Consider the following 12,002-nt stretch of genomic DNA (forward strand, 5'->3'; position numbering starts at 1 on the left):
GTGCTACTCTCCACGATCCACGCACAACTTACCACGCGCCCCATTGAGAGCGAGAACCACTAATCGCGACCACGAGGAGGTTACCCCATGTGACTCTACCCTCCCTAGCAGCCAGGCCAATTTGGTTGCTTAGGAGACCTGGCTGGAGTCACTCAGCACGCCCTGGATTCGAACTCGCGACCCAAGGGGTGGTAGTCAATGTCAATACTCGCTGAGCTACCCAGGCCCCTAGTTAATGACAATATTAAGAAATAAAAAATATATTTTTGAAAAATTCGATATCATCTATTTCAGATTTACCTACCCCTCGATCATGAATATTAATATATTATGTAAAATGACTGAGTTTTAGAGTTTTTAATAAAAATGGATCTTAAACATGAAATGGGTTTTTAGATGTTTTACCTGTTTTTATATTATAACCTGGATTTTGCCATGAAAATAGCCATAGAAACTGGCATGGTGCTAAAAAAATAAACAAACATGTAAAGTGACTGCTCTAAGAAAGTCAAGAAGTAAATTCAGCATGAATAATTAATATTCATGAGCTAATCACTTACCGAACTTGAAGCTGGTATCGTTCATTTTTGTTTTTAAATGTGAAAACCTGGTACTGAAGTAATAATACTTTTGACATCCCTGAAGTTGAGACGTTCACACACACAAAACATCCTCTGAAATACTAAAGTTTACCTCTGTTATTTTTCCCCATATTCTCTCAGGGAGCGAGTAAACAAGCGTCGAGTGAAGGACATCGTGAAGGAGTTCACACTGATGTGCCGCGGACTTCACGGAACGGAGTACGCCGCTGACTACTAAACCACGCTCGGACAGGAAGTCCACCTAAGGCAACCCAAAACTAGAATTCCCAGAAGCCCTCACTGCAACGCAACAGACGTGAATGATTCAGTGTCAGAACTGTCATAAAGAGGCGTGTGCAGTGACAGGCCTCGCGATCATCCTTTAACTCATCCTCGATCTCTCTCGCTGTCACTGGATTGTTTGGCAGTTTTGAGGTTTCTATGCGGCGATCTGAAGAGCAAACATCTCTCCTCCTTCCCGCTGCATCTCATGGCATGTTCACTGTAAAGTTCTTCTATTCTCCCACGTTCAAGATCTTCCGTGGCTCTTGGGCTGTGTCCTGTGATAATTTGCATCTGTTCGAACCAAGAAATAGTGTTAGTTAAATGTTTTATTTGTTATTTTGGAGATACTGAAATAAAGAAGCATTTATATGTATATATATATTCACACACACACACACACACAACATATATAAGCAAATATAATAATCTAGTGAACTGTGGGTTGTGCTGCTAACAGAGAGAGGAACCAATGCAGACTGATGTCTCTCTGTGGCTTTATTTATCTCTATATCTCTATCTGTCTAACCCCTCACGCTTTATTTTGCCAAAATGTTGTGAACGTTTTTAATGAAATGACTATGATTGTTTTTGATATATAAGGTCAGCAGCATATTTGGGGACTTGTAAAAACATTAAACAATGAATGGGTGAGAGAAAAATACACCATACACTGCTCATTTTCATATAATGTAAGTGAATGGTGACTGAGGCTGTCAAGATCCAAAGTGACGAAAAAAAAAAAGCACCATAAAAGTAGTTCATATGACTCATAGTCCAAGCCTTCTGAAGCTATACGATCGTTTTATGTGAGGAAAAGACCAAAATTTGTCATTATTCACTGAAAATCTTCTGAGAGTAAAGTGTAGGGAAAGATTTTCAATGGATAACGACTTAAATTTTCATCTTTTCCTCACACAAAGCAGTTATATGGCTTTAGAAGACTTGGATTATTGCACATGAAGTGTATAGACTATTTTTATTATGATACTTTTATGGATTTTGGAGCTTGACAGCTCCAGTCCCCATTCACTTTCATTATATGGAAAAGAGCGGTCTGGAAATTCTTAAAAAATTCACCTTTTGTGTTCAACAGAAGACAGTCCTACAGGTTTGGAACGACAAGAAAGTGAGTACAATAAATGATGACAGAATTTTCATTTTTGGGTGAACTGTCACTTTAACGTCAGGGTGTTGTGGCAAATTGCCCCAGCGGTAGCTCTGTGATTGGTTGGGTGTCCAGGCATCTGTTTGTGCAATAATGCTTGTTCAAAACAGTCCCAGCAGTCTTCTGAGTGCACTTATCAAGGAATTAACCACAAATCCAGTCAAAATCCAGCATGGCTGTTCCCTCTCTCTCATGTGCCCTTGGCTGCTGCCTGTCGACATGTAGCATGTGTGTTGCGTTACATACAGATCCTGTGTTATTTACTAGTGAGTTACAGAGGAAGAACAAAGGGAGAGACAGAGATGTGCAATGTACATTATTTTTTTTTTCTTCTTGTTTTGTACCTTGTTTTAATTTATTAAACACGTCTAAGATGGCAGAACTGGCTTCTGTGGTCTCTGTGTTTAAATGTTGGTTTGAAATTCAGTCAATATGAACAGTTATCTGTGTCCATGAGATCAGTGCTGAAATGCTGCAATATATTTGTTGAGTTGGGGATGATAGGTGGTTGCTGCACTTCTTCATCTGGACCAGCAGATTTCTCTACAGCTCTGGAGAAACCTCACTTGGTTTCAATAAGATCTGGTAAAATGTTTCTTTTCAATGAGCATTAGTTTATTTGGCATAGACGTGAGGTTGAAATTATGTTTCCATTTTGCTCATACTGGTATAGTGAGTCTAGTTTTTTGTCGCATAACTTGGAAGTGCCTTCAATTCATGTTGGTTATTTTCCACGCCTCCCTTATTTCAGTGTTTTTAATATTTTAAGCATAATTGCAGTTGTTGCACTGTGTAAAATAATTCCATCTAAATAGCAGATTAATACCGTGACCTACTGACACCATTAAAGACTATATAAAGTGTGACTCAAACACTTGTTTGTCTTGTTCAGACACTGTATGATGCACAAAATTGAATTTTTTGAATTGTGGTCAAAATGGGATTCATAGCATTTTATTGATTCATCTCAGTATCTTGGTTACTTTTAAGAAAAAATTAAGCAAATTATTGGTATTTGGGTGCCTGATTTAGTAATAATGTAATACTTGAATTGAAACTCAATTTGAGATTAATCAAACTGACTCCAAAATAAACTAGTTTATTAAGAAAATCTAAAGCGTAGGCCTACTCATGATGAAACTAAGAATCTGACCTCCAAAATAAGCTTCAGTGTTGTTTGGCCCTAAAGAGAACCACCAAATTGGCACATTACTAATTAATTAAACCATTTAAATATAGAATCATTATTTAATAAAAATATCTACATCCAGACTTATACCAAATATTTGGATGTATAACTATATTTGGATTTACTATTATATATTCTGATTTATTGCTATACATTCAGATTTATGTTCAGGATTTACTATTATATATTTAGATTTATAACAATATTTTCAGGGTTTATAACTATATTCTGATATAACTAAACTCAGAAAAAAGTTTCAGTAAATTTAAGATTTCTGCATTTCAATTGTATAACAAATTTCCACCAAACTGAACTGAGTAATCTTTAACAGAATTCAATTAACAAAACTTTAAAATATTTAATTGTAATTAATCAATTAAGTTTAAGATTATTCAGTTTGGTTTAATGGAAATTTGTTGGATTTTTGAATAAATATTTAGATTTACAAACCTTCAGATTTATAACTTTATTTACAGATTTACAATAATATATTTGGATTCACAGTATAGCATATTTGGATTTATATTCAGAATTTATAAAATGTATATTAAAATGTATTACATTATTTCATGTTTGGCCATCATACTGTATATATATATATATATATATATATATATATACAGGTGCATCTCAATAAATTAGAATGTCGTGGAAAAGTTCATTTATTTCAGTAATTCAACTCAAATTGTGAAACTCGTGTATTAAATAAATTCAATGCACACAGACTAAAGTAGTTTAAGTCTTTGGTTCTTTTAATTGTGATGATATTGGCTCACATTTAACAAAAACCCACCAATTCACTATCTCAAAAAATTAGAATATGGTGACATGCCAATCAGCTAATCAACTCAAAACACCTGCAAAGGTTTCCTGAGCCTTCAAAATGGTCTCTCAGTTTGGTTCACTAGGCTACACAATCATGGGGAAGACTGCTGATCTGACAGTTGTCCAGAAGACAATCATTGACACCCTTCACAAGGAGGGTAAGCCACAAACATTCATTGCCAAAGAAGCTGGCTGTTCACAGAGTGCTATATCCAAGCATGTTAACAGAAAGTTGAGTGGAAGGAAAAAGTGTGGAAGAAAAAGATGCACAACCAACTGAGAGAAGTAAAATCGATTCAAGAATTTGGGTGAACTTCACAAGGAATGGACTGAGGCTGGGGTCAAGGCATCAAGAGCCACCACACACAGACATGTCAAGGAATTTGGCTACAGTTGTCGTATTCCTCTTGTTAAGCCACTCCTGAACCACAGACAACGTCAGAGGCGTCTTACCTGGGCTAAGGAGAAGAAGAACTGGACTGTTGCCCAGTGGTCCAAAGTCCTCTTTTCAGATGAGAGCAAGTTTCGTATTTCATTTGGAAACCAAGGTCCTAGAGTCTGGAGGAAGGGTGGAGAAGCTCATAGCCCAAGTTGCTTGAAGTCCAGTGTTAAGTTTCCACAGTCTGTGATGATTTGGGGTGCAATGTCATCTGCTGGTGTTGGTCCATTGTGTTTTTTGAAAATCAAAATCACTGCACCCGTTTACCAAGAAATTTTGGAGCACTTCATGCTTCCTTCTGCTGACCAGTTTTTTAAAGATGCTGATTTCATTTTCCAGCAGGATTTGGCACCTGCCCACACTGCCAAAAGCACCAAAAGTTGGTTAAATGACCATGGTGTTGGTGTGCTTGACTGGCCAGCAAACTCACCAGACCTGAACCCCATAGAGAATCTATGGGGTATTGTCAAGAGGAAAATGAGAAACAAGAGACCAAAAAATGCAGATGAGCTGAAGGCCACTGTCAAAGAAACCTGGGCTTCCATACCACCTCAGCAGTGCCACAAACTGATCACCTCCATGCCACGCCGAATTGAGGCAGTAATTAAAGCAAAAGGAGCCCCTACCAAGTATTGAGTACATATACAGTAAATGAACATACTTTCCAGAAGGCCAACAATTCACATGTTTTTTTTTTTTATTGGACTTATGATGTATTATAATTTTTTGAGATGGTGAATTGGTGGGTTTTTGTTAAATGTGAGCCAAAATCATCACAATTAAAAGAACCAAAGACTTAAACTACTTCAGTCTGTGTGCATTGAATTTATTTAATATACAAGTTTCACAATTTGAGTTGAATTACTGAAATAAATGAACTTTTCCACGACATTCTAATTTATTGAGATGCACCTGTATATATACACCGATCAGCCACAACATTAAAACCATCTGCCTAATATTGTGTAGGTCCCCCTCATGCTGCCAAAACAGCACCAACCCGCATCTCAGAATAGTATGATATTATGTTTCAGAAATTGTATAAGTACAGAAAATTCCCCTATGTACTTGGGTACAACAAAATATGTGCTTGTCACACATACCAAGGAACTGCAACTTAAATGTATTTATTTAAAATAAAAATAAAAATTCTTGTATTTTAATCTTGATTTACTTTTCATACTTTTTATAATTTATTCAGATTTACTAATGATTTATTAAAATCATTATAATTATTGTTTGTTATAATTTTATCATAAAGATATTTTGTATATAAACTGTATTATAATGCTCTGGAAATCATGCCAATGAAGTTTCATTAAATGAATTTGAATTGAATTAAATATTTAGCAGTGATCAGTAAATTCAGGGACTCTGGGACCAGGGGGGAAACCTGCCTCTGCCTCTCCCTCTCTCTCTCTCTCTCTCTCTCTCTCTCTCTCTCTCTCTCTCTCTCTCTCTCTCTCTCTCTCTCTCTCTCTCTCTCTCTCTCTCTCTCTCTCTCTCTCTCTCTCTCTCTCTCTCTCTCTCTCTCTCTCTCTCTCTCTCAGGTATTCTGTGGTGTTCTTCAGCTCTGTCTGAGTCTCAGTCTGAGACTTCAGTCATGGAGTCAGACATTAATTTATGTCGTGCAGTTCTTCTCCCGGTCTGATCATCTGAGGAATAGTCGGACTGGAGATCAGATGTCAGATTTAAGGATGTTTGTCCCTGATGTCTCATATTCACTGCTGCTGTTGTGCATATCGTTTCTCACCGTCTTCACTAAGACTTCACAGGAGTTCTCAGGTACCAAACATGCACATTATCGAGCACATTTAATGCATGTACAGTTACTGACACATGTGCTTTACTTTAAAATGTTTAATAATTTCCCGCACGTTTAGTTGGGACTTTCTTTACTTTAAAGCTATTCGATTCTGAGATGACTCACATTCGCGCGTTTATTTGATCCGCATTTAAAACTGTGGAACATTGTGTCAGATTGTTTCGCGGGAACTTCCGTGACCGACTCGATCAGAGGGAAAGTGTGTGTGTGTGTGTGTGTGTTGTGTTATAAAATAATAGCCATATGCTCTTATATGATTATATATTAATATACAGTGGGGTTAAAAAATAAATCTTAAGATCACTAATGGATTGGCTTTAATTTGGCCTTCTTTTCAAATGTAATAATTGTACTATTTGAAATTATTGCCTATTATCAACAACAATTCGAGTGAAGATTTGAAAAAGTGACATAAGTGTCAGAATTTCTTAGTATTTTGTACTGTATGTCTGACTTTTGCTTTAAAGACAGCAGGACATCTGACCTTTTGTATAAAGCAGTTAATGTGTTCACAAATTTGCTTATGTTTAATTAGTGACCTAATCTAACTAGAAATAGTGCCGAATCTTAAATATTACATCTAGTGTCAAAAGTTTTCTTTATGCAGAATGTTTAACTCGTAGGTGCATGATGTGCATGTGTGAGTTAAATGCATTTTGTTTGTGTATCTCTTTTTAATTGACTTAAATGGGCACAGCTTTGCTTTGCAGGAAAGTAAACATATTTGACTTTCATTGACATCAAGTCAGGTTTGTTTGTATTGCGCTTATCACAATACATATTGTTTGAAAGCAGCTTTACAGAAAATACATATTGCCTTAATGGGTGAATCTCACGAAACCTGTCAAGAACATGTTCACGTCATATTTCAAAGAAAAAATAAGAAATTATATTTCGATTTTTAAGACAATAAAGCACATTTCACCTGAAAATCTCATAACTGTATTGCAAAAAATATATAAAGAAAATAAAAAACATTAAAATACAATAAAATTAAATATTGTTCTCATTAATGTGAAAAGAATAATATATTTAAATGGTAGAACATACATAGTATGTAGTTGTACTGCCTTTAATTTATGCCGTATTTAAGTTAAAGAATCATGTCTGGACAGCAGGGTCAGAAATGCAGGGGGACTCGAATGCCCCAAAAATGCCCCCAAAATTCAAAATGTTGGGCAAAAATGCCCTGGCAATATATTCTTCTGTTTTGTTTTTGTTTTTGTAACATTTTATATAGTTCTTAATATTCTAGTATGATCCTAAAAGTTATATTATGGCATAAAAATGAGTTGATCTTCTCTCATCACTTACTCACCTTCATGCCATCCCAGATGTGTATGACTTCCTTTCTTCTGCTTAACACAAATGAAGATTTTTAGAATATCTCAGCTTTGTTGGTCCATTCCATGCAAGTGAATGGTGACCAATATTTTTAAGCTCCAAAATGTTTATAAAGGCAGCATAAAAGTAATCTATAAGACTCCAGTGTTTGAATCCATGTCTTCAGAAGTGATACGATAGGTGGCCCAGTAGGTGGTGATATGCATGAAGAATGTAAATCGACAAAAACAAAAGAAGAAGAACTCCTAGGAGAGAAAAGGCTTAGGAGGGCTGTTTGAAAGTGGAGATTTATAGTAAAAAAGGACTTGAATATTGATGTTTCTCACCCACACCTATCATATCACTTCTGAAGACATGGGTTTAACCACTGGGCTTCAAAGTTTTTGTCACTTATTTTTAGGTCACCATTCACTTATATTGTGAGGACCAACAAAGCTGAGATATTCTTCTAAAAATCTTCATTTCTATTCAGCAGAAGAAAGAAAGTCATGCACATTGGGGTTGGGCACGAGTACTCGGGTACTCGGTCAGATGTGACAACAATGATCAATCATGAAAACGATGAACGATGGTGATCATGCATGATGTGACTTCTCACTTAATTCGAAATTCAGTGCCAATTCCCTGACAACTTAACACAAATGTGTCAAAGAGTGCTGTCAAATTAAAATTTGAATTTCGCATATTCGTCGAATTTAAGAAAAAAATGCACATTTGGGGGGAGGGCTTAATTGTCATGAAAATATTGTCATGGTGCAAAAAAACACAATGGTCCTAAAAATTGGCTTCACTTTCTTTATGCAAAAAAAATCCCATATTTCTTATTTATTTCTGTGATTTTGTGGTGAAATGTGACCCGGGAATGTTTTCAACCTTATAGGAATCAGACTGAAATCAGACGCATCAGATTTTAGGTTATTTTCAGTCAAACACAGAATTCTTGTTCATGATCTGTTGGGTCAGACAGAATCAGGCTGGAGATTCATGAACTGAAAGAATTACAGGCTGTGGAATGTCAGTTTGATTGACAGCTGCTTGAAGAGCATGACAGAAGTTGCAGATGGAGACGGAGCACCTGTTGTCAAGTAACAGGCCTGTACATCTGTCTTACTGGAACCTGATGCCTTTGTGTGTGTGTGTGTGTCCTGTGTTTTATCATGGTTAATTAGCTCTACAAACATTTAGATTCATTGTGTGTGTGTGCGTGTGTGTGTGCTCACTGCAGTGAAAGTGGTCATTAAGCTGTGGGACTTATTGAGGCACTGAATGGTCAAAAGGTCAACTGAGGTCAAACTATTTGATGGATCCCAATACACCATTATGACTAGAGGAATGTCTCTTTATCTCTCTCTCTCTCCTTCTTACTGTCATTAATGTGTTTTAGTCTTAAAGCGATAGTTCACCCAAAAATGATAATTCTCTCATTATTTACTCACCCTCATGATATCCCTTGTGTGTATGACTTTCTTCCTTCACCAGAACACATTTGAAGAAAAATAGAAAAATATCTTAGCTCAGTAGGTCCTTAAAATGCAAGTGGATGGAGGTTTCTCTTTTGAAGCTCCAAAAAACACAGACAGTCAGCATAAACGTCATCGATATGACTCCAGTGGTTAAATTAATGTCTTCTAAAGCAACACGATCACTTTAGGTCTGAAAAAGATGAGTATTTAAGTACTTTTTTTCTCTAATTCAGTGCTTCCGGTAAGCTTCACGAGAGGGTTGAGTTTAAGCAGTCTCTCGTGTGGTGTATTTGCGTTGCCATGGATACAGATGTAATCTCACGTTCTCCACTCGGTTGAGACATCCAGGATAAGCACACAAACACACCATTGTGAGTAAAGAAACAGATAAATATAGATCTAAACCAAAACCAACAAAGCTAATGTATAGAGTTCCTCCTTCTCACTTGTAAACAGCGCTGCTCTTCTGACTGTGATGCACATGCATCAGTTCTCACGTGTTTCAAATGCCAATGCGATTACATCACACGCGCGTAATGCTTCTGACCGGAAGCATGATTTAGAGTTAAAAAAAGTACTTAAATATTTATCTTTTTTGCACCAAATGCGATCGCATTTATATTCACGCAATGATATTTTGCATGACCTGAATGATACCTAAATCATGCGGATTGATGAGGAGAGGTTATTTCTTTTCTTAGCTATTGAATGTATAATTTCACTAGTGGACAATCAAAGAGGCGGGAAAAATACCATCAATTTACATTAAAGGTGGGCTCTATATCATAGAAACTTGAGGATGTGCTTGTTTGACTTGGGCCAGTCAACTGTTGCCTAGTAACCACCCTGTCCGAACACATCCTGTGGTTTAGTTGTTTTGTCTATAGCAGAATGCTGTATGTGTGTCGAGGCCTTCTTTCATAGGGCAGTTGGAAAAGCAATGGGCTTGTGTAGGTAAATGTGTGTGACGTTTACATGATGAAGATGGCATCAGATCATAAGTGATTGATAAGGAGATTAACTTTGATAAGGTTTTAACTTTTGTCTCGTGGGTTAGGGTTAGGGTTAAGGGACATATGAATAGACAGACTCAAGTGAGACAATTGTTTACAGTATGAAAATAGAGTGATCAAATGAATGTGGATAGCAAAGCTCAGATCATTTGTTCTTGGGAGAATTGATGAGAAATGTTTGAGTTGAAACTTGAGCAGAAGTTTATTTTTTACTATTTAATGTTTTGATTGTACTATTTTTCCCCTCATTGAATCTCACTGAGATATCAAACATATCTCATTTGTGATTTTAATTTCATATTGGAGAGTGACTGCAGGTGTACAGGTGTTTATATAGTCATAGTATATGTGTAGTTTCCATATAGCTATAGTTTAGATACCATTAGGGACATCTGGGGTCGTCCTTCCTTAAAGGGATAGATCACCCACAAATGAAAATTCTGTCATCATTTACTCACCCTCATGTTGCTCCAAACCTGTACGACTTTCTTTCTTCTGCGGAACACACCAATTTTGTTTTAGACCACATTGACTTTCATTGTATGGACAAAAATAGTTGAAACATTCCTCAAAATACCTTATTTTGTGATCAGCAGAAGCTAGAAAGTCGTTCAGGTTTGGAGTGACATGAGGGTGAGTAAATGATGACAGAGATTTCATTTTGGGGTGAACTATCTATAGTATATATATATATATATATATATATATATATATATATATATATATATTTTTTTTTTTTTTATTTATTTATTTATTTTTTTTTTATTCTAAAATTGCAACAAAAAAAAAAAAATCTTTTAGGGTTTGGGTTAGGCTGTAGTCATTATAATTAGCTTGATTAGATACACAGTTGTTTTTTTTGTTTTTTTACAGACACAAATTTGTCACATTTACTATAGATATTTCCGTAGAATTGGAACACCCATCATTCACACGTGAACAAGTTCTACATATTCCTTGCGCTTTATGTTTGTTATTTAAACATTTTGGCTAATTTGATCATGCTTTCACTTATCAATAAAAGTATGTAGTGTTCTTCAATAGTCACATTTATTAATCTTTTCTGCATATTTTCTGACCCCAAACTGAACATAAATTTCAAGAAAGTCCACAGATTTTATCTGGGCCTGCTGATGAATGAAAAGAGAGGAAATCCAGAAAATAAAGAGAGAGATAGATGGTAGATAAATGGGAAATGGGAAAAAGAAAGGAAGAAAGAGAGAGAGCAGAAGTGCAGGAGCAGAACAAGGAGCTTTTGTTCTGTCACATCCTGATCCTTTCTCTTTGTGGCTTCCCTCCCCTTTACAATATTGCATTTATACTCCATTAAAGGGGACATTTTTATTGAAAACATGTTTCTTGCTCTTTTGAAAGAAGCAAGTGTGTACTATGTACTATGACATATTCTAACTGTTTTAGCAAAGAGCCCTTATCAAGAACCATTTGTGGCTGTATAGGGTTCTTGAGCTGTTTTATGGTTCTTTGGAGATTAAAATGTTCATTATATGTTTTTAGATAAGCGTATTGGTTTTTGGGTTCTTCACTTCTCCAAAATTATGTCGTAATCAGAGGAGATTTTTAAGGGGAATGATGGAGGTTTTAATGAGTAAAACGTTCCTCCTTAAAGGTGCAATATGTAACAATTTTTCATGTAATATTCGCCCTTTTTGCCAATGTGTGAACGGCTTGTAACGCAACTTAAAAAATGAGCCCTTCCCGGACTACCTAGGTTGCCTATTAAAGCCTGTAGACTGATTTTCATGCGAAGGGAGCGGGTCGCTTTTGCCGGGAAAATCCAAAGGATGTGACGTTTATGCGCGCTCCCAAGAGCCTTGCCTCAGACAGTAATAGATTCTCTTCCGCTATTCAACAG

The 12,002-nt window shown here is 36.2% G+C and overlaps 2 protein-coding genes across 2 annotated transcripts in view; both read left to right on the plus strand.

The window, feature by feature from the left end:
* Positions 1 to 2,905, plus strand: part of LOC127415743 (importin-13-like) — a 54,669-nt gene extending 51,764 nt beyond the window's left edge. Inside the window, exon 21 of the mRNA XM_051654617.1 lies at positions 723 to 2,905. Coding sequence (XP_051510577.1) covers positions 723 to 819 — 97 coding nt within the window. The 3' untranslated portion in view covers positions 820 to 2,905. The remainder of the gene's footprint in view (positions 1 to 722) is intronic.
* Positions 2,906 to 6,077: 3,172 nt separating this feature from the next.
* Positions 6,078 to 12,002, plus strand: part of LOC127415750 (protein eva-1 homolog A-like) — a 53,840-nt gene continuing 47,915 nt past the window's right edge. The window contains exon 1 of the mRNA XM_051654627.1: positions 6,078 to 6,269. Within this exon, the coding sequence (XP_051510587.1) occupies positions 6,167 to 6,269 (103 nt within the window). The 5' untranslated portion in view covers positions 6,078 to 6,166. The remainder of the gene's footprint in view (positions 6,270 to 12,002) is intronic.

Source organism: Myxocyprinus asiaticus, chromosome 25, assembly GCF_019703515.2.
Source record: "Myxocyprinus asiaticus isolate MX2 ecotype Aquarium Trade chromosome 25, UBuf_Myxa_2, whole genome shotgun sequence".
NCBI lineage: Eukaryota > Metazoa > Chordata > Actinopteri > Cypriniformes > Catostomidae > Myxocyprinus > Myxocyprinus asiaticus.